The sequence below is a fragment of the Rhipicephalus sanguineus genome, chromosome 2 (genome assembly GCF_013339695.2).
Source record: "Rhipicephalus sanguineus isolate Rsan-2018 chromosome 2, BIME_Rsan_1.4, whole genome shotgun sequence".
NCBI classification, from domain to species: Eukaryota; Metazoa; Arthropoda; class Arachnida; order Ixodida; family Ixodidae; genus Rhipicephalus; species Rhipicephalus sanguineus.
Window position 1 is genome coordinate 91,395,402 of NC_051177.1, and position 22,208 is coordinate 91,417,609.

Consider the following 22,208-nt stretch of genomic DNA (forward strand, 5'->3'; position numbering starts at 1 on the left):
TCACGCATGGAGGTTTTGCCGCGAAATTTAAAAATGACACTTTGAAGTTGATTTTCTCCTTTATTAATAAACCTATGATGGCGAAATTAACGACGTTAGAGTTCTCAGAGCACAATTTATCGATCTAAACCAATTCATTGTTTCTCTTTAGTGTCCCTTTAAGGACAAGTCTATATCGCAATAAAAAAAAAGGTTACCAGTTTTTAACTGGTAACAAATTGGGAAAGCTCTGCGTGCATCGAGGCCAGTAACAACTTGCGACATGTTGGATAGTGTGAAGAAATAAGCGCCACTCCAAACATGGTCCCGCATTATGTTTGTTTAATGTACACTGTAAAACGGTAAAGATTACAAGCTTCTAAAAACGAGAAAACCGCGCCCGCTTAACAACTTTCAACACGTGTTTCATCTAGTAAGAAAGCTCGGTTAGCGGTTAAGTCACGTGACTTCCTTGAGAAGGGGTTCCTGGTCCTTGGAAGGCTTGCGATGGACCACAACGTAGATGCACAGCGCGAGTATCTGCAACGTCGAATGCGCAGAAAAAAAAACATTTATATTCAGAAATATGCCCGTAGTTTCACTTCCTTTATATATATAGGTGATGCCGATACGTATGGTAACAGCAAACAATCGAATAGGAAGCCATGTACCCGTGCAGCATGTACTCGTTTTATCACTCGCATGTGTGCAAGTTAATCTTGGATATTGCACACACGAGGACGTGAAAGTGCGCAGTTTCATGTTGGATTGATTTTGCAGTTTCTCTAAAAGTTTAGATGGAACCAAGGTAACGGTACTCAATCGTTATTTTTTAATTCTGCTGTGCGAGGAATGCGAATTGCGGTGCTAGAAGCCTATATCTGGTGACCCATGACGTCTTTCTTTTTTTCCTGCATCATGACAATCAAGTATTGTCAAACAAACAAATAAAAATAAAATAGGCAACATAAAAAGCGTCATTACAAAGGAGTACTTGTGTAACATTTTATACTTCTCGTTTTTCTTGCTTCATAAGAAGGTACAAGACTACAAAACCATACGGAACATACTGAGAGGTGTCACACATTCTAAACAACATGTTTAGAATGTGTGATAATAGTGTTCCTACGAATAAGTCTCGGTTTTGTTTCCCGGAAAGTGTATTAAAAGATCGTGACACAGACTGTTGATCTCGTGAAAGCAGAACGTCGTGATGTTTTGGCACTCACTATGGCTCACTCGTTCGCATATTGTGCTGCTACCTAATCCGCGACCACATGTAACACCATCTCAATAATAATAATAATAATAATAATAATAATAATAATAATAATAATAATAATAATAATAATAATAATAATAATAATAATAATAATAATAATAATAATAATAATAATATCTGGGGTTTAACGTCCCAAAGCCACGATATGATGAGGGATGCCGTAACAGCATCGTAGAACACGAGGCAAGACAAAGCGAGCTCCAAACAACGCAGTGCCATTTTCCTACGTCATCACCATCTACGTCATGACGTCACGACCAACACACATTCTGTGAAACGAAGTATAACTGGCCAGTAAAAACCTATTATTGTAAAACATTTAAGATGCACCCTGGCTAATCAACATTTTTTGTGGGGCTATAAGAACTTCGTTTAATACGACACCTGTGCAAAATCCAGAATGTAATGTAATCACCCTTTTAGCAGGCTATTACAGCACAACTCGAAGCAGCGAGAAATAGCAAGTATCGAAGGTACGTTAATCGAAACGTCGATATTTCTTTCATGCTTACGAGCAGGACTTCGTTTCCCAGGAGGACCATGGTGCCCATCCGGTATCCCACGGAGTCTAGAAGGTATCCTCCCAGCGTGGGCCCAACGAATGCTCTGCATATTACAATATGAGCCAAGACACCGATTGCATACAACGCATGACTGCAACTTCCGGGCTTTTCGTTGGTTTAGGCTATTGACAGCCAAGATTCACTTAACGACAAATACCGTGAAGAACTATGAAGTACAGATAACCACAGTGCATTGGCAGTGTATTGAGTGTTTTCTTCTTAAAACATAATTTATCGGTAACAAATCTAGTCTACGTAGCGAGGAGAGTTTCAAGCAAACTGCTTGGGCGAGGACAGAGACATACGACACACCACTGGACTAGCAACTTAACCTCAGCTGCTAGTCCAGTGGTGTGTCGTGTGCCTCTTTCTCCTCGTCCAAGTAGTTGGCGCTATGTGCAACCAACGAGCTCAGGCAAGCAGAATTGTCTTGTTTACGTCACTGATGACGTTCTCAGCATTATGCTTTATATTGGGCATTTGTTGCATTTTAGTAGCCATGCGTGAACTGAATGGAACACACGCAATTTTTTACCACATGTGCGTTTCTCCGCAGTTAACCGCTCGTAGGTGCGCACACCACCTCAGAATTTTGTTATAGATGCGAAATTTATTGTTTAGGAAGGCATCCAGATGGATTAATTTTTCAAAAAGAAAACAGATTCTTAAACCTGACAAAACAAATTCACGATAAATCTTTGAGAATATGTCCGTCATCGATCGGCCAGCCGGAAAGTCGAGCCGACTGGTGATCCGAACGGAAGTTGCAGTGAATGACGTAGTCCTCTTACGTACCCCATTGAATGAGACACAGTGAAGACAGAAGACACCAAGCCATACGTAGACAAGTCATCCGCAAATCCACGTTTTCTGAAAGCAAGCGAGAAGTAGAAAAAGGAATTTAACAAATCATTTTCAACGTAACTGAGAACAATGAACGTTCATGCGCAATTATTCATTCTTATCACGGCCCGGATTTAGAAGCACAACTGCGGGCATGCAGTCCAACGGGCCCGCGACATGGCGGAGTTAATAATAATTGCTGGTGTTTAACATCACAAAACCACGATATCATTATGAGGGGCGCTGTAGAGGAGGGCTCCGGAAATTTCGACCCCCTGGTGTTCTTTAACGTGCACCCAAATCTAAGTACACGGACCTGAAACATTATCGCCTCCATCGAAAATGCGGCCGCCGCGGCCGGGATTCGATTCCGCGAACTTCGGGTCAGTAGTTGAGCACCCTAACCACTAGACCACCGTGGCGAGTCGACGTGGCGGAGAGGCTAGGCATATCTGCCCCGACGTGGGAGCAGCCTGCTACGTGCTAGTTCACACCCCGAAGGATCTATAATTAAAATTTATCCATTCCATCTGAAGTGTAATGTCAATTTGGTTTGACTAACATATTTGTTTAAATTTCTTTTGGGACCGAAAACAGGAGATTTGGCAAATGAAACCTAACAACGATACGGTCGCCAAAGGCATAAAATAAGCAATCGTTTTTGAAGTAGTGTAAATGTACAGCCACGCAGTGAATTTCTTGCGCCGCATACTCACAAAGTGTCCCGGAACGATCCGACAAATGAGGGAACGATGGTTCCGCCAGAGCCAAGGCCGAACAACCCGAGGGCCAGCATCACGGTCCAAACGGCTCTGAAAAAAATGGCAGTTGTAAGACACACGGAAAACATTGCAAGGTCTCTAGATGACCCCGAGAACCTCGAGAAAAAATATTGATGCGCTGTATCAATACTTTATTTCTGTTTCGCTGTGATAGATTTTCTTAAGAGCATAGAACTGGACACAAGACTACAGCGAAACCACTATGTCACGTGGTTATGGTATATGCGCATATCTCTTTCCTCTCCCCATCATCACCCCTCATCACTTCTTTTTTCCCCTTTCCCTTTTCCCCTGTGCAGAGTAGCAGGCTAGAGCGCACTAGCTCAGGCCGACCTCTCTGCCTTCAAATAAAATTCTCTCTCTCTCTCTCGCTCTGTCAAAAATGCTTGGCTACTGCATCTTTTCAGTTGGATTACAATAGCATTGAAGAATGCTACAGACTTCTTTACGCACCGCTTGTGTTGCCGTGTGGTACAACGTCAGAAACTAAATGTAAGCGTGTAAATGACTTCACTGTAGAAGCAAATATTGTAGAAGATTGTTAGAGATCTTGTGTTAATTGCGGGAATAGTCGATTATTATGCGCCTCACAAGCACTTATAAAGACGAACATCAGCGTACGTCGAACAATTCTTTTCCCAAGTATATGATCCCGCATATTTATGAGATGTGTTCGTGTACGTTCACTGTATGTTCCTTTATTATTGTCCGTTGCATATTGCGACAATATTTTAGTTTTTTTTTTCTTTTTTTTTTTGTTATCCGTCCCGGGCTTGGGTTTTCTGACCTGTGAATTCGGATTGTGCCCTTCGAACTTGTGTCGCAAACCCCGAACTATTTGAAGGAACTCTTAAATATTTTAAGGCTTTGTTCAATGCTTTGTTTTTCCAAGAGTGTTCCTCCTCATACTGCGCGTGGGGGCAACGGTGTACCCATAACATCCATACAGGCGTTTAATTAAAAATAAGGTCACTTGGAGGAATGCACAATAAAACTAGCTTGTAAAATGTATCGTCCATTAACCATCGTTCATCGTCTTCAAGTTATCACTTCTCAACTTGAAATTCCCAAGGAAAATGTCAAAAAAAAAAAAAAAATCGGGGGCTGTGAAGCTTAGTGCCACAGTCATCCTTATAATAAATACGTACGTCGGAAGCTGCAGAAACGGGGCAGGTCCGACCAATAGCAAGCTCGCACACAGAAGGAGACAGGCCAAAATGCAGAGCTCTTTGGTGCGAACCTGCAAGTTTGAAACGCAACATCTATAAGCGAATTTCACTTTGTAGAAACGCATGACACAAGCAGCTCTCAAGACGCCAGAGGTGTAGCGCAGACACCTAGAATGAATGGAACAAGATTACACCCCACGGTTGTGTGTCATCCATTCGCACAACTTTGTTCTACGACAGAGCCTCAGAGTACGTCGAAAACGTCGATTTGCGAATGAATGTTTCCGCGTCGTAGTCTGTGGTGGTGCTAAGCATCAGCGGTGAAGTACGAAACTTAGTTATTGCTTATTTCCGTCTACAAAGACCGAAAATCTGACTAATACACAAAGCCTACTATTCCAGAATTGTAAAGCTAGAAAGCGAATGTATAATCAAGCAAAAAATATAGCAAAAATCTTTTTCGCTGGCTCATCAAAGGGTCGCAACGACATTACAAGTCCGGTGGTATGCTGACAAGACGAGCTTTCTGGGAAAGATAACCAATCTTTAAGGAACTTAAAATACACATTTCTGGGACCCCTTCCTCCGACTTCATAGTGACCGTAATAAAGATGAAAGAAAACTCACCGTTTTGTCGGCTACCTTTCCCCAAATCCAGGCAGTGCAGGCGTAAACAGTGCCATTCAGCACGAACACCAAGCCAACCATGTACGGCTCCAAATGGAACTGTAATGGTCGTCAAGCGTAACACTTAAACAGTCATCATCGCAGGCGCATTAGAGCACATAGTGGGACTACTTTGCTCGAAGACAAGTGAATTCCTTCCCTGTGTGCTGCAGATTCTTTTCCCCCACTAGCACACACGCCTGCGGCGCGCTACACCCGTCAGCCTATTTTAAGAGTTTCATACTATTAAGCAAAGCATGCTTGAGATTTTATAGCGCAAGCTTATAAAATGCAAAAAAAAAGCGACAAAAATTGCACATTTGCCACGCGTACAGCAAAGTTGTCGTTGCCGAAAGTATTTTCCTTGTTCGCTCTTACGCTACTCATAACGAAAGCCACGTATGAATGATTTTCGAGCTTAGCGTTTTTTAAAGTAATTCTAACGGTTATTTACACGAATTGAGTGATGAAAGGTGTTCGTAACGGTAACGTCCCGACACACGTGCTTAAAGTTTTCATTGTCTGTTGTTACATTGAACGTACAGGAAAGGCTGGATCCCAGTTAAGCACCATTGATTTTCTTCCACCGCAACTATTTTAGCTACAAAAACAAACCGAGCTATAAATGATGATGCTGACCTAATCTGAGGTTCCAGATTACAAACGAAATTCTCCTTATGTCATGACCTGATCTGCCATTGTTATCCTTGGGTGTGCAGACTCCATGGGCTCGCGGAAAGTTATTGTAAATACTTTGGCCACAGACTTGATCTAGTGGCACGGCCGGTGCTGCCCTGATGCTCCAATGAACCTATCAGGGAGACAACAGTTGTTTTATTTATGTTTTTTTTTCTTGCAGCGCATGATGTGACGAATGAACTATACTGAACAACAGGGCCCAGGGGGGTAGCTGCAGGTCGTGCATGCTCTGACCCTTACGCTTTAGTGAGTGAACATAGTGACGAATATTGGGAAAATCACTGCGAAGATTAAACGTACCTGTCTGAGGTGAGGCTCCAAGACGGCCGCATTGTAACCGATGATGACGAACGTGCAGAAGACGCAGTATGCGTCTAGAAGAATGCCGGTGTTGCCCCAGAACTTGAGCATGTCTCCTGTCTTCTGGTCCAGATCGTTAGGTCCCTCTACATTGCACAGGATAAGCGAAGGATTGGTTGACGTAACTATGTGCACTCGAGGCACTAATCACGGGGGGTAACCGGCTCTTCGCCTCTTCCTATACGGCTCGTCTAAAACACGGTAGCGCCTCTGTTAAATCGACACCAGAGAGGAGGTAGCATTACCAGCCATAAGGTCTCCATAGTCGTAAGGGCGCTAAATTTTCGAGAATCACGAATACTTCAAGCTGTCAAGTACAGAGCAGCAATTTTCTTTTCATGACACATGGAAAGTTTCATGGCATCATTCCAAATTTCGTAAATAATGATATTTATTTATTTTGCAGGGGCTTAATGAGTAATGAAATTCTTGACTGCAATAATTAACGGTGAAGATAACAGTGCTAACGTAATACAATTCACCCACTCCACCCCCCCCCCCCTAAAAAAAAAAAATCAAGGGAGCTTCGCACTAGGGGTGCCAAGCCTGAAGGAAGTGCGAAACTGGGCGGCCTTCTTTGTTTCGCTTTCTTTCTTTCCTCCTCCTCTTTTTTCTTTCAGTTTTTTTCTCTCTTTATTTCTATTTATTCATTCCTCTCTCTATCTATTCCTTTCTATTTTTTGCTCTTTCTATTTTTATTCCTATTTTTCCCTTTCTTTCTATATTTCTCGCTTGCTTCCTCTTTTTTTTCTATTCTTATTCGTGGTTTTGCCGGGCCCCTAAAGTGCTCTGCACTTATCATCAAGGCGCTCGAAGAACAAGAGGAAGAAGACTCTTTGGCGCGAGCGCGCGCTCAATATGCTACAGACGGCTATGCTATTTGTGGTTTTGTCTGCGTTAGGCCAAGCTACGACAGCATAAGATGACAGCCTACGACAGCCCGGCTTCCTAAAGTGCCCCGCACTTAAAAAAAAAAGAAGATATGCTAAGAGCAAGCACCAGCTCTTACATCAATTGAGGCTGCCAGTACAATAGCGATATACTCAACTCCATACAGTACTGTCGGCGTTGAACGAAGTTCTTACCATTCAGATATAATTGTTAACATGTGTCTATATGTTTACACATTGCAAAGTTGTCACTAAAAGTTTTACCGCGCATGAAACGTTTTGGGAGTAGCCAAAAAATCACAAAGTAACAAATTGCCTAAAGAACGATAGATTATAATAGCTACGCGTGGCTAACCAATTGCTAGCTGATGGATTATCGATGCATTATTATTTCGTTCAAGACAATACGCCCACGCGTGTGCAACGTATAGCGGCCGGTAGCGGCCAACCTCTCCGCGCCAGTGCAGAGAAGATTCACCCGTGCAGCTGCATGCCATCTTCACAGGCCACGTGTGGCATTTTTTTTTTACGTGTGCGTGTCATGATTATTCGAACTTCCTTTAGAGCACACAGTTCAACCATACTCTTTGCTTAACAATGAACAATGAAAGGGGATCCCTCATGAGCAGTTCGCGCAGCGAAGCAAGGAGCTAATTATGCTCTAACATATAGAGGTTAGCTCTGAAGGCTTTAATAGATTGTCTTATAGACAATGAATGGGTGAACTCCCCGAAAAAATCTGTGAACACGAATTCTGAAGTTTCTCTACGTTCCCATAACCAGTACACACTTTTTGTGCTCTTCTTGTGTTCTGATTACATTTCATGGTGTATGCAATCTACGGACTTCCTTTGCTAGTGTTTGACTATATCGGTTAAAGACGTTTTGCGGCGTTTCATCGCTTCTTGTACGTTATTGTTGTTTCGTAGCTCATTAAAAAGTTTGATGTTGTCGTGGTGGTTATTTCTGAGATGTATAGATTTCGGAGAGCCATTTACACTTTTGGCCAAACATCGCTTTTTTTCTCCGCATTTAATGAAACAAAGAAAGAGAAACAAGCAATTGAGTTACAACCACTTTTGTTGCGTCTGTGTGTAATTTTGATGCTAGGTGTGAGAAAACGAATAAACCCTTACCAGTGGCTGGCATGAGGAAGTAGACGAGAAGGTCGCATACGAGCAGGAGGACGCCTATGCTCACGAACGGCGCCATGAAGCCTCCAATCTGGAAGCAGGAAAAGAAGCATCATTTATCCGGTCTGAGACTGCAGCAATAAATCCCAAGCACTCCCGCTCGAGCACGCACTTTCGGTGTTCCTAACGCGAAATCTTGTTTTAAAAAATAGAGCTGTTACGAAATCTACAATTCTGGTTTCAGCTAACAGTTATATTGAATATATATGATATCGGTGCATAAGTTTACTTAAGATAACAGCCAATTAACTCCCAGGATAATCAATGAATATCAATTATCCGGAGATTACCGCTTTTCTTGCGAGCAGCTGAGATCGCCGCGCCATCTAGCGGAGCAGGTCTCAACGACGCGCATCTCTCTACGTGGCCTCTGAGATCTGCTTCGGCAGCGCACGAAACACTCTTAACACAAGGAATACGTACTCTATAGGGAACACGAATCCCAACGTGTGAATGCCTCCACCAGACACCCAAGTCAAAGATTAGGGTGGCATCCAGATTTGTAACTAATAAAGGAAATAAACAAGTAAACATGCATATGAATAAATACTAACCTGATAAAGGCAACCACCAACCGTTGGGCCAGCCACGAGACCAGCGCCGAACACCGTTTGCTGGATTGACTGTTAAAACAAATATGCGCGAATGGCGCAAAGAGTATAACGTTCGTATTTTTCAGCAGTTGTCAGAAAATGTAGCTCTAATACAACACTGTAAATAGTGAACTTGGCGAGCTCGATTCGTACGGGTTTTCAATTCATGTAAAAAAAAAATTCGGCAGATCCCACGTACCGTGGGAATCGATGCTATGCGCAGCATGCGCGGGATGGGGACTGTGGCGTAATTTTCACGTTGAGCGAAACGTTACATGACGCTATATAGAGAAATGTGGAAGTGGTATACGCACACTCATATGTTGAAGAGTCGTATATGTATTGTATAACCAGTTGTTTACAATTTCGTAACGATGTCAACAGCAACATGGGTATTACCAACACCAGACGCGGTAAGCTGATATGTAGTGCTTATATTCTTCAATACTGGATAGCGCGAATTCGAATAGGACAACGAAGGAACACAGATGCACCGGACAGGCGCTAGTCGCAACTAAACTTTATTCAGAAAAGTGTCCCTAGATATATGCACAGCCGAGTGGCACGCGCAGGCGCACTGCACGTACGTTACAGTCACCGTTGCAGTTGTTAGAGTTGCGTTACAGTTGTTATGCTTAACTTATCCGTTATGATGGAGAACGCACGCACGTTTCACGAACCCGTGTGTACGCGTGAAAGGGGTTCTTGGCAGTTCTTGAATAAGGTCATCATCACCGTGATCAATGAGCCCCAGCAGCTGTATAGGACATGTTATAGGATCCGTTCGTGATCGCGGCTACGAACGGTTATGTGTAGTGATGTGCGAGGTATAGTAGAGCTGGTGGAAAGCGCGGATGGCTTTTACGAAGAAATGATCTATGATATACCTCCTGTCCTGGACGTGGCACCGAGGTCTTCTGATACCCTTTCCACATCCAAGCAGTCTTTCATGCCGTCTAAGAACCAGGCGTTATTGGGTTTTGATAAATCAATGCTGAAGTCACCGGCAGTCATTAGGGACATGGCCCTCTCGGCAACGTTATTGGAGGAAGCATTAACCCCAGTTTTTGCGTAATCCACGTGGTCGACGTTACGGACCACGTGGACGAGTGGATGGTAGCCCAGCGTCTTCCAGCGGTGCTGTGTCTTCAGCTGCCTAACTTTCCTTACGTCCGCCGCGGTGGTGTAGCGGTTACGGTGCTCGGCTGCTGACCCGAAGGTCGCGAGTTCGATCCCGGCGGCGGCGGTTGAATTTCGATGGCCGCAAAATGATTTTTCTTGACGAAAAGCCACCAGAGCAAGATTTTGCTGCAGCAGAATAATCAAAACTGCGATTTACGCACAATGCAAGCTAATAACCATCAGTCGCACTGAAGTGAGCACACACAGCAAGGGTCATTTTGGCCAGTTATATCTCGTAAACAAAGCAAATGAGGACATATGATATTAAAACCGTGTGTTCACTGACATAAGCGCTCTTTGATAAAAAATTGTCGTTAAAATTGAGACCGGAGTTTCTTTTATTTTATTTTTTGAAAATGTACTTTTTTGAAAAAACTCGCTTCTTTAACTATTTCTTTCTTTTTTTTTTGCGCTGCCTGTAGGGAAATGACTTTCCGTATAAATGTTGCAAAGGCTCTTTTCTATATTTGACATTGTTTTCAAGTTTCTTTTTGTAATAACTTAGGACCCTTTCTTGATTTCGGCCGTGTTTGCCATTTTTTCACATTTTCTTCTTTTTAAGGACAACATAAAAAAAAGCATGTATGTAATTCACAGCAATGCGTATTAAAACCAGCAAAAAAAATTTGGACACATCATTTATAGTTCACGCTAAATTTGGCCGTGAAATCCGAAAACATTGCAGTGAGCAAAAACAAGAGGCCCGTGCCGCCACCTTCAAATATTCTTTTGGCGCGCTTGGAGCGTTTCTTGGAAATAAAATTTTCGGTTCCGTGCACTTTGAATGTGCTCACATAACATATAAAAAACCCAGGCAAAACAAAAATTGCGACCGGACAGGCATGTTGGATCTCTCGTGGAATCACCCAAGAGCGATTGTTCGAATTGCAAAGTGTTGACTTGGAAATAATCATTTTGGCGTTTTACGACCCAAAACCACGATATGATGATCATGAGAAATGCCGTAGTGGAGGGCTGCGGAAATTTCGACCACCTGTGGTCCTAAACGTGCACCTAAATCTAAACGCACAGGCCTCCTCTAGCATTTTGACTCCATCGAAATGCGGTCGCCGCTTCCTGGATTCAGTGCCGCGATCTTCGGCTCAGCAGGCAAGCACCATAACCACCAGGTCACCCCGTTGGGCTTAACTTAGAAATGTGCCACTGTATTGAAACTATGCATTCGAGTACGAGCATCCCACGCATCGTGACTTTTCTATACACTTAAGACCCGTCCAAATCGTAAAACGAAAACGCAAAAAAAAGCAGCAAGCTAGACCGCTTGCGGGCCTCAGCTTCTTGCCTGTAAACAACAGGCCAACATAGACTGACGAGGTAAGGAGAGAATGGGCGTAGATGAGGAGGAATATGAAAACTGGAGCGTGTACGAGAAGCAACGGATTTTGGGCTGCACGTCAGGAACAATATCGCGTACAGTTTGCGAAAACGACAATGCAAGTTGTCATTTAGCAGGCCTGCGAAGATCGTGCTCTTGTTAGGTGACAATGCGTACTTCAGAAGCTTCGATGTTTTTCCCACTGTCTGAATGGACAAAAGAAAAAAAAACAGGTTTTAGAAAAGCCTGTCAAATATCCTTTCTTGCCGTCAACAGTCACCAACTGAGTGCTTCAGAAAGACGCGCAGGGAAAAGGAGGGTACACAACTCGAGACGCTGCAAGTCGAAATAAAAAATTTAAAAAAGGCTACCGTTTCATAAGAAGCGTCTTTCTATATCCTCTTGAACACAACAAGCGTCTCCCTCGAAAAAATAAGGAATAGAATAAGGCATACAAATGACAAAACATGCAGAGAAGTGGGATTACAGGAGGCGGAGTGACGGAGAGAAAGGTTCCTTCGGTGCTGCCTTTTGTTAGTGCGCGCGCGCGCTTGTCGAGTCGAATGACGCCGGCAAAGAGAAAGGCTATATCATGCGTGAAGAGCGACGTGCAGATAAATCTCTTCAGAGCGAAGAGAAGGCGTGAGCTTTTTCATTCACGACGCTGACCTGGTTGCGCTCCACGGCTACGGAGACGATGGGAAAATTGAATATTCAAGCTGTCAGCGAGTCGCCGTCAGCAGCGGAGTCCCAGATTTTCGGGCTATTCTTCCAGCAGCAACAGCGGGTGTGACTGCGTGCCTTGGCGACTGGAGCAGCGGCCGTCGTTGAAAGATTCGGAATGGGCCCACAATGGCCTCCGGCGACGCGAGAGTTGCCCGAGTTTTACGAGTCACCTTTGAAAGTTTGATTGTTGGAACGCGTAAGCAGGTTAGACTCCCGACGCGAGCGACGAACGGTCTCCGTAAACAGGCGCGTCGTATAAACGCAAGCTATACCTGCATCGATGGGTGCCGATAAAGCCAATTTCAGATTCGGTGAATCATACAAAACGACAAGATTGAGAAATCAAGCACAAAAAATCCGGCAGATCCCACGCACTGTAGGAATCGATGTAATGCAAAGCAGCCAGCAAAGAGCTGCATACAACGCTTTGTTTATTTTTGAGCCAAATGAAATCATTCATGCCATGGCATCTAGTTCACCATATATCGCATGTTTGCCATGCACGCGAGCATACCACACCATGCCAATGAAACGTATATTCTGGTATATACACTGCATGACCGGTCATTTATGTTCATCACGCACTCCTGTCGTGCCATACCAATTTTGGTATATACGGCCGGAAGCGCACCATAACAGTGTCATGTAAATAATACCGTACATGGCATGCATAACATAATTCGCATGTTAGGACCTGTTATTTAGGTTCGTCATACAGTCCCATCCCACAATACAAATATTGGTGTATATCAAACGAGCGAAATGGCCGCGAGTCCACCATGAGCGTGGCATGTAAATCATGCCATACATGACATGCATGTCATGGTTTTCATGTTACCACCTGTCATTTATGTTCGTCATACATTCGAGTCACGAAATGCCAATTTTGATGTATATCAAGCAAGCGAAACGGCCGCGATCGGACAATGAGCGTGGCATGTAAATCATGCCGTACATGATATGCATATCATAATTTTCAAGTTACCACCTGTCATATATGTTTGTCATACAGTCACGTTGCGCAATACCTATTCTGGTGTATATCAAGCGAGCGAAACGGCCGCGAGCGCATCATGAGCGTGGCATGTAAATCATGTCGCACATGACTTGCCTGTCACGATTTTCATGTTACCACCTCTCATTTACGTTCGTCATACAGGCGCGTCGCGCAATACCAATTTTGGCGTATATCAAGCTAGTGAAACGTCCGCGAATGCACCATGAGCGTGGCATGTAAATCATGACATGCATGTCATGGTTTTCATGTTACCAGCTGTTATTCATGTTCTTGATACAGTCACATCGCGCAATACCAATTTTGGCGCATATCAAGCGAGCGAAACAGCCGCGAGCGCACCATGAGCTGCCATGTAAATCATGTCGTACATGACACGCATGTCATGATTTTGATGTTACCACCTCTAATTTACGTTCGTCATACAGTCGCGTCGCGCAATACCAATTTTGGTGTATATCAAGCCAGCGAAACGGCCGAGAATGCGCCATGAGCGTGGCATGTAAATCATGGCATACATGACATGCATGTCATGGTTTTCATGTTACCACCTGTTATTCATGTTCTTCATACAGTCACATCGCGAAATACTAATTTTGGTGTATATCAACCTAGCGAAACGGCCGCGAGTGCGTCATGAGCGTGGCATGTAAATCATGTTGTGCATGACACGCGTGTCATGATTTTCATGTTACCACGTGTCAGTTATGTTCGTCATGTCGAAATGTCTCGTCATACCAGTTTTAGTATATATCCATTCATTTAAACGGCCGCGAGCGCCCCGAGACCATGTCATGTAAATCATGCCGCACATGACATACGTGTCATGATTTGCACGTTAGGACCTGTCATTATGTTCGCCATGAACTCTTGTCACGTCATACCAGTTTTGGTATATATGAAATTAAGGAAATGGCCGCAAGAGCCCCAAGGCCGTGGAATGTAAATCATGCTGTTCATGACATGCATGTCATGATTTTCATGTTATGACCTGTCATTTATGTTCGTAATGCGGTCATGTTATTCCATACCAATTTTGGTATACATCCGATTAACGAAACGGCCAGGAGAGCACAAAGTCGTAGGCGGCTAGATAGATAGATATATACGCTCAAACTCGCAGAAGTTCGCTAAGAAATGCTTCGCATTTAAAAAGCATGATAGCGTACAGTGAGGTGCATCTGAGGAGAGACGTAATTTACTTTTTTTCTCTTTTTCGCTGGGCATAGGTGCGAGAAGAAGCTATTGAAAGCCTCTTCTGAATACGTCTCCGCTGTGCATCAATCCTTCGCACCAAAAAAACTTCGCATCAATCCTCTTGACTCAAAATATTTCGTGGTGACAAAAATATTATGACCGTCGCCACATGCCTCGCATGTCCAGAAAGCGATACGTTGATTACTCCGCAGTTCTCGACGTCGACCGACCTCGGTGATCCAGCGTAGACCATTTAACCAACGTGGACCATTTCTGCGCAAGCTGTTTGGCTTCTCGCACAAGAGTGCTTGCTCAAAACAAGGTAGGGATTCGGCCCCTATCCTGTGCGGAATCCATGCCCGAACAGCAAAACACAGTTGGGACATTTTTTATACTCAAACATGGTAGGGAAAGTTCAGTTTTTAGTAAACTGAACGTGCCGGTATATACACTGCACTGCGTTTCCTTTGCTGTTCCATCTCTTCGCTCGGCATGGTGCGATAACTTGGATACTACGGCACCATGATTTGCCATACTAGTTGGAAGTTGTTAGTAGAGCCCCGCATTGCTGCAGCATGTACGTGATGTGATTTCCATCTCTCATCTCGGCTTTCGAATATACATTCTAAGAGCCGACAGGGCACTTAAGCTTTGCTGCACTCGCTCTTAGAGGAGCTTGCTTTTAAGATACCTATTCGATGCAAAAAATGAACAAAGGAAATGGGACTTCTCTAGCCTGAAAAAGGTGCATGCGTAGTAATTTAAACGAGGCGCACAAGCTAGCCCCTTCCTGTGTGACCATGCTCACATTCTTTCGATTGTGTGAAGATAAGGCTAAATAAGGGATTTCTTTAATACTTCGAATAATGATGTTTCATTGCTGCAAGGTTATTTCAGATTGCGTCCTGGCGACGCTGAGTACGGCGTAATGACAAACGTAGCGATATCGTGGTCACGCTCTTGATAAAATATTGCTTGCCTGTTCCACGCTTCCTTACGGGGCCAAAATCTCTTATATACAGTAAGACGAGAGGCAGCAATCGTTGTGAACAGCCAAGCTCGCCAGAGAGGAAGAAGCCTGCGCTGCACCGCGCACGCCGGCCAAGTGTTAACGACATGCTGGCGTCTTCTGATTTCCCCGCTCAATCAGTTCAGAAACTCTCGTCCCTGGGAAATATACGCCCGCGGCTCGTATTCCGCTGCACGAAAGCATACTAAGCTTGCCGGCCAAACGCATGTAATCCACCTAAATCCTACCCCAGGGACATCTTACTCGGTCGAAGGACGCGTCGAGAAATCGACGAGCGCGTCTCCAAATCTGAGGCCATAACTTCCCGAGAGAATATACAAAGTGGCACATCAGGTGGGTTGGTTAGCGAGCTGTGCCTGGTTAAGGAAAATAAAATTGAGCATTACGAACTGCAATTGTGCGAGAGCGGGAGAAGCGAACCACCGAGGCGTCTAATTCCCACGACTTGTCGAGGTCATATAAGAGTCTTAAACGCTTGTTACTTACGTCTGCCGTGCAGGAAGGGCCAAATTTTTATCAAATATTCCTACAGCAGTGGTTCGTAAGACTTTTCATGTTCTTGCGAGAAGTAAAACGTAAGTACACAAGAGCAGGGACGAGGAAGGGAGATGAAAGAAATGGAAATCGCAGGAAAAGGTCTGGAACGATATATTCAAATTGCTACGACAGGGTTGGGGAGGGAGACAGGCACGCAAAAATATAAGACAGACGCAACATCGGTGCTCGACTGTTGACCCCAGGGTCGAGGGTCTGATCCCGGCCGCGGCGGACGGATTTCGATGGAGGCGAAAAACCCGTGTTCTGCGCGATGTCAGTGCACGCTAAAGAACACCAGATGGTCCAAATTTCTGGAGCCCTCCACTACAGCGTGTCTCATAATCATGTCGTGGTTTAGTTAAGTAAAACCCCCAGTATTATATTACAGACATGACACACACACCCGAAAGCGTTTGCACTAGTCAGTTGCCGAGAACATTAAAGACATTACCTCTATCGACGCGCGAACACACACACACACACACACACACACACACACACACACACACACACACACACACACACACACACACACACACACACACACACACACACACACACCTCCCATGAGTTGACGTTTCAGCAAAAAATGAAGTGCGAGACGCTCACAAACTCATTCACTGGGCAATCAATATGGTGCGTTGGCGAATCAATGAAACAAATTATTTAAAAGACCCTTGCTTCCGTTATACCCTCGGAATCGGTCTGATGCTAGTGATTTCACCGATATTTAAGGCCTCGCTTACGTAAGACGTTGCCAGCGAACTGGGAAACTCGGCGGCTACTATGGAGAAGACGGCAGTCTGGAATGCGGCTGTACCGATGCCCTCAGCGATTCTGGTGGCGATGGCCAGGCTGAGAAATGTGGCGCCCGGAGGGGACTTGTTCAGAAACCTTGTGGAAACGGGGAAAAAAGACACGTGCACCCAAGAGCCATAATTACAACGTGGAAATGTGACTTATTGAATCATATTTATACGTCAGCGACCACCGCAGTAGCTCAATTGTTAGAGCACCAATTGTTAGAGCATCCCTGCCTGCGGAAAGTTGTCTTTTCGTCCACATTTATGTCACAATTACTACGAATAGCGTTCCCTATGGTTTTCTTGGCTAGATTATCTATTGGATCTCATAAGGTTGTGTCTAACAAAGAAAAAAAACGAGCCCTTAATATTTTCGTTCGTTCATTCAAACCCAAACATATGACGAAAGAGCGTCAGAACTGAATGTAGAATGTGGGTTAATGTCAATTATACAATGCAGCCGATGCGCTTTTAATTCATAAAAGGCATATACAACGAAAAATTTCGGCTTAGCTTATAATTTTGAGTAATTCTTGAGCAGCAAATTTCAAGAATAATTATATTTCTCATTTTGATATTGCTATGTTTAATATTCAGAAAGTTTTAACGCAATAGCGTTTAAGAGCTCGTTTCGCAGAAACTCCGGCGTCGGCGTCGTGAGTTGTGAGCGAAAAATAATCTTGTCCTTGACCGAAAAAAGATGGTTGATCCCTCCGTCATAGGAATCGGAATACCACGAAAGTAAAGCGTGCCCTTACAGAAGTAACTGAATGTTTACTCTACGTTGATATAAGAGTTTGCACAATGTATATTGATGTCTGGCAGCTATAGCACCGTTTAACGTGGATGCACCCACTTTTATGATTGGTGGTACATCTCCATTTCGACTACTCAAGTCCATGTTAAATGATTAAACAAACCCTTGTGGTAGCTGTAGTAGTTAACGGTGAAAACGTAATCAGAGAACGAGGTGTGATAGCCAGAAGAGCGTCGCATATTGGACGTAGAACTTGGTCGCCATCCTGCGGCATGTTAAAATGTGATTGAACACCACGGCCGGACTAGAGGCAAACGCAAAGCGCGTCGTGCCGCCCCGGTAGCCCGGCCGCGATTTTTCTCGGGGCGAGTGCGTGAGCGGGGAACGCGGTGTTACAGCCAGGTGAGGCAGGCGCGCGTCGCAGAGCTATTTTTGGTTTGGATTAGCGTGATGGTATGAGCGAGGCCAATGCCACCTAGATATTCTAGAGGGCGCTGGCGAGGCCGACGCTTTTACGACGCTTGGGCTAAGATCGCCACCTCGCGGTGTGTTAAGGCATTGACAAAATTGAACTTCTATTGAAAACGCGCCGAATGGGACGGACGTGTAACGTGTTACAGGTGCTACTTGCGGAGGCCACAGTAATGACGAATTCCTTTACTTTACCGCTCCCAGAGGGCAACACCACCCCGCCGACCGGGACAGTGGTAGATATAAAAGGCGCGTTTGTAAAGCCTCTAGAGTATGTGACCGTGGCGCAGTGGTTAGCGTGCCCGGCAACTGTTGTTGCGGACCGAGCGGTCGTTGGTTCGATGCCCGTTGACGGAACTTTTTTTCTTTGCCATCTGATCGTGTAAATTTTTTCGACGTCATTTCCGTGACGGAAATACGTCATTGAAGTCTTGGTGGACCCCACATAAAACACTTTCGTGTTAAAATTGATAAAGATGCAAATAAAACAAATAATGTTTTTCGGTTTGAAGTGAGAATGAGAACTCAGAGAGAGAGAAGAGGGAGACAGGAAAGACAGGGAGGTTAACCAGAAGCAGTCTCCGGTTTGCTACCCTGCACGTGGGAAGGGGAAAGGGGATGTAAAAGAATGAAAGAGAAGAAGAAAAGTTTGTGACGACAGCACGCGACGAAATACAACAACAAAACAAACAAAACAAAATAAAACGAAATCGAACTCAGGCCGTGAAGGGCCTGCAGTATTGTGAAATAAAAAATAAAAATAAAATAAAATCTGCGTGGCAAGCAGGTGTTCTACCACAGAGCCACGCTATCGCTTGTAAATGCTTCGGGGAAAAAAACACTATGAATGTTATGTAGTGGAAGGAGTCTCCTTAACGCATGTAATATTGCGTGGCAGAAGCGTAGAATCACGCCAGGTGTCAAAACATGTGAATTGCGCTACGAGTGGTTGTTTTAAAGGCCCAGACATTATAAAGCGCTCAGACATATCGAATCATCATCAGCCGCAAAAGCATCAACAAAGTGAGCCGCTGCGTAGGTTCGTATTGCCTTACGGACGCGTAGTGGGCCCTTCTCTGATTCGCAAGTGGAAGAAATATGGCGTAGCGGGCACTGAGCAACCGTACTTGCAGTAGGCATTCCAGGATAGTTTGAACCGGCCACTGTTAAGCGCACAGACGTTGGTTTCCTTGCGGCATGGTTGAGGCATTCACCGAGATCCGATGTCAGTCTAGCGTCTAGCAATTGAGAAGGCGATGCGCACGGGGCCCGATTACGCTATCGCGTCCTACTCTTGAAGGCGAAGCTCAAGCGTCCTCCAAGTTTTTATTTACGCCTTGTATAACTTTTTTTCTTCTTTCAGCTATGATATTACTTTGTTTATTATTCGACCTTGTGCCCTTTATATTTATTTAAATATATTTAAGGAGAGGTTGGTGCCTATGTGTGGCGCCGGCCTCTTCTTTTGCATAATAGTTCGTGTTCCTGCAATCATTTCTTATGGGATTTAAAGTGCGTCTTAAATGATAATACAGAACCTTCTGACGAGGTTTGGGGGTAGCCAGACTACAGTCATTTCAAATGATACGACTATTACAGACGTCACAGAGGAGCCGCGTAGTGCTGACACTTCAGCACTATGCACCAGTATTCTCAATAGCACCCTCATTGAAATGCGACGGCCGCCGCGGGATTCGAACTTAAGACCTAATGTTTAGCGGCAGAAGGTCCATAGCGACAGAGAAGAGGCTGTTAAAAGGCAACTATAGAATTTAACTTACCCAAAAAGCACAGACGCCACGCCCACGTAGAATAGACCGGAGATTAACATGAATCTCGGCTTCACAATCGGCACCTGCAGCAAATGACAATGTCAATGCCGACGAAGGTCACTTATACTTTCCATATTTTCTGATATAGTTATTAAGCAATTGATGCAAGGATGGTGCCTTCTGCAACACATCTAGGTGTTACTGGTTTGTTGGAATGTTTGGCCACGCCCCTCATTGACACTCGGAAAGAAGGAAGGAAGGAAGGAACAGGAGAGAGAAAAAAGGCAGGGACGTTAACCAGTCTGGAATAACTGGCATGCTACCCCAACTGGGGAAGGGGTTGGGGAAGGCTGAAAGTGAGAACTACACAATATGAGAGCGAGATAAAGAGCGAAACGGAGCACACACGCAAAGTGACAGTCCCCAGCATTCACAACATCACTATTGGTCTACAACCGCTTGCGCGAGCGTGTTGTCTTCAAGAAACTCGGGAAAAGTTATGTTGCAGTAGTAACCACTATATCGCTTTCACAATTGTAACCAAATCTTTTGTCTTCGTCACAGATTGCGTAAAAAGATGCTGCGTTCGTTTAATATCTCGTAGTATTCAATATACTTACGTACGGCTGAATGTACTAACTGCGCTTTCAAAGGCAGTCATTACGCACCTCGCCTCCATTACGTGACCCGTTTCGATCCATGCTTCATCAACAGTTACTGACCGTTACTGACCTCCTTTTGCTGAGGTCAACACAGCTGAGCTCTTTGTTCAGCGTTCTGTTATTGTGCAAAAAATCCGCAGTATTTGTTCTTGTGTATACAAGGGTCTCGTAGGGAGGGATGCCCCGTTGCAGGCTTGGGTGCTTAAGGATTGCGAGCTACTAATTTATCACACTGCTACGCATATTATACGTATGTTTTTTTTTACAGTTTATAGAGGCTTCGGAGGTTCCGGACAAAACACGATCGAGTTATCGAGAAACCGTTCTTCAATGACACTTTCAATATTGCGCAATAACCCCCAGCGTACCGCGTAACAGGATCAAGCCACATCCCATGTTGACAAGTACGCGACACGAAAAGAACTTCTACGGGAAGTCTGCTAAACATTTCTTCCTAATCACGTAAGCTGACTCAGCCATTTCATCAACGGGCATTAAGGGTAGCGTATTCAGAAATGATCAGTCAAGAATGTAACCGCGCTTGGCAATCGGTTGGTTCCCGTAAACATTTCAGAACATGTCATGGCATCATCCACACAAACATTATGCGAAATCGCGTGAGTCCTATAGCGCTCTGCCTTCTCCCTCATTTTGCTCCATTAAGTTTCTCGTGCAAGTAATACGTCACAGAAAAGGCCTTACGCTCTTTTTCCTGTAAATCATAAGTTCCATTAGGTAGGCGGAACATATTTGTAATACACTGAATTCATTAAACTCACCTTAAATAGATTAGAAGAGTACCGTAGGTCACGCGTGCCTTGTGGTCTTTTACTACACGAGACAATGCCGGCTTAACTTCCAAGGGAGAGCGGCTTGTTGCTTGTTTTGTATGCAGCGACAAAGTCGCCCAAAAAGGTTATTAATTCATTCAGGTCTATACCGTAGCGTCCGAGATTGAGCCAATCTTCTTGATTGACTTGATTAAAGATACAAGTGTTGACGACTCACATAATCCTACTACCACACACAATTTGATTGCCTGCTAGCATACACATGCAACCATCACGCTGCAATACTTACAATCTTAGCGAAAATTGGACCAAAGAAAAATATGGTGAGCTCGAAAACGCTGAACACGAATCCATATTCGGTGGAGTTTGATCCTTTCCTCTCCGCCTGCGAAATGAAACATGAGGAGAAGCTGCTTCTTGGGGCAACAAATTATACAGGCATGACACGACATGGTACGACTTATCTTGTTACTGCGGAACTGTTCGAAATTAAACTAGCGGCTATACGCTGCTGAAACCTGGAAGCACGAAACAAGGAAAGAGATGAGGTCAATAGCGCAGTATAAACTGCCGTATTTGTCCACAACGCGCATATTCTTGCGGTGTCTCTGTAATCTTTAGTAATATTAAGCATTTTTAAAGCCTTGTATTTATTTCTACACCTTCACATTATGGTTCCTTTTACTCGGTTTACGTGTACATCTAACGCATACAAATTTTGTGTATTTTGAACCTCGAAAAGTGCGCGGAAAAATCTACACGGGTGCCGTCCACCATAGTTAAGAACGGAAACTATGCCATCGTTTGCCAGGGAAGTAACAAGGACTCGCAAATTTCTTAATTGAACGACTTATTTATTTAGCTGGTGTAGCACGCGAGACAATTAGCGGCTGGAAGTGGTAAGCGTAAA

General features: G+C 44.3%; 1 protein-coding gene across 2 annotated transcripts in view; it reads right to left on the reverse strand.

Moving 5' to 3' along the window:
- Positions 1 to 301: 301 nt before the first annotated feature.
- Positions 302 to 22,208, reverse strand: part of LOC119383373 (MFS-type transporter SLC18B1-like) — a 32,220-nt gene continuing 10,313 nt past the window's right edge. For both annotated transcript variants that reach the window (XM_037651472.2, XM_037651474.2), the window contains 12 exons: positions 21,588 to 21,683; positions 19,855 to 19,928; positions 16,789 to 16,936; positions 8,981 to 9,049; positions 8,370 to 8,457; positions 6,284 to 6,429; positions 5,246 to 5,344; positions 4,598 to 4,689; positions 3,384 to 3,479; positions 2,620 to 2,694; positions 1,774 to 1,867; positions 302 to 519 (listed from right to left, as the gene is read on the reverse strand). In XM_037651472.2, the coding sequence (XP_037507400.1) occupies positions 439 to 519; positions 1,774 to 1,867; positions 2,620 to 2,694; positions 3,384 to 3,479; positions 4,598 to 4,689; positions 5,246 to 5,344; positions 6,284 to 6,429; positions 8,370 to 8,457; positions 8,981 to 9,049; positions 16,789 to 16,936; positions 19,855 to 19,928; positions 21,588 to 21,683 (1,158 nt within the window). In that variant the 3' untranslated portion in view covers positions 302 to 438. The remainder of the gene's footprint in view (positions 520 to 1,773; positions 1,868 to 2,619; positions 2,695 to 3,383; positions 3,480 to 4,597; positions 4,690 to 5,245; positions 5,345 to 6,283; positions 6,430 to 8,369; positions 8,458 to 8,980; positions 9,050 to 16,788; positions 16,937 to 19,854; positions 19,929 to 21,587; positions 21,684 to 22,208) is intronic.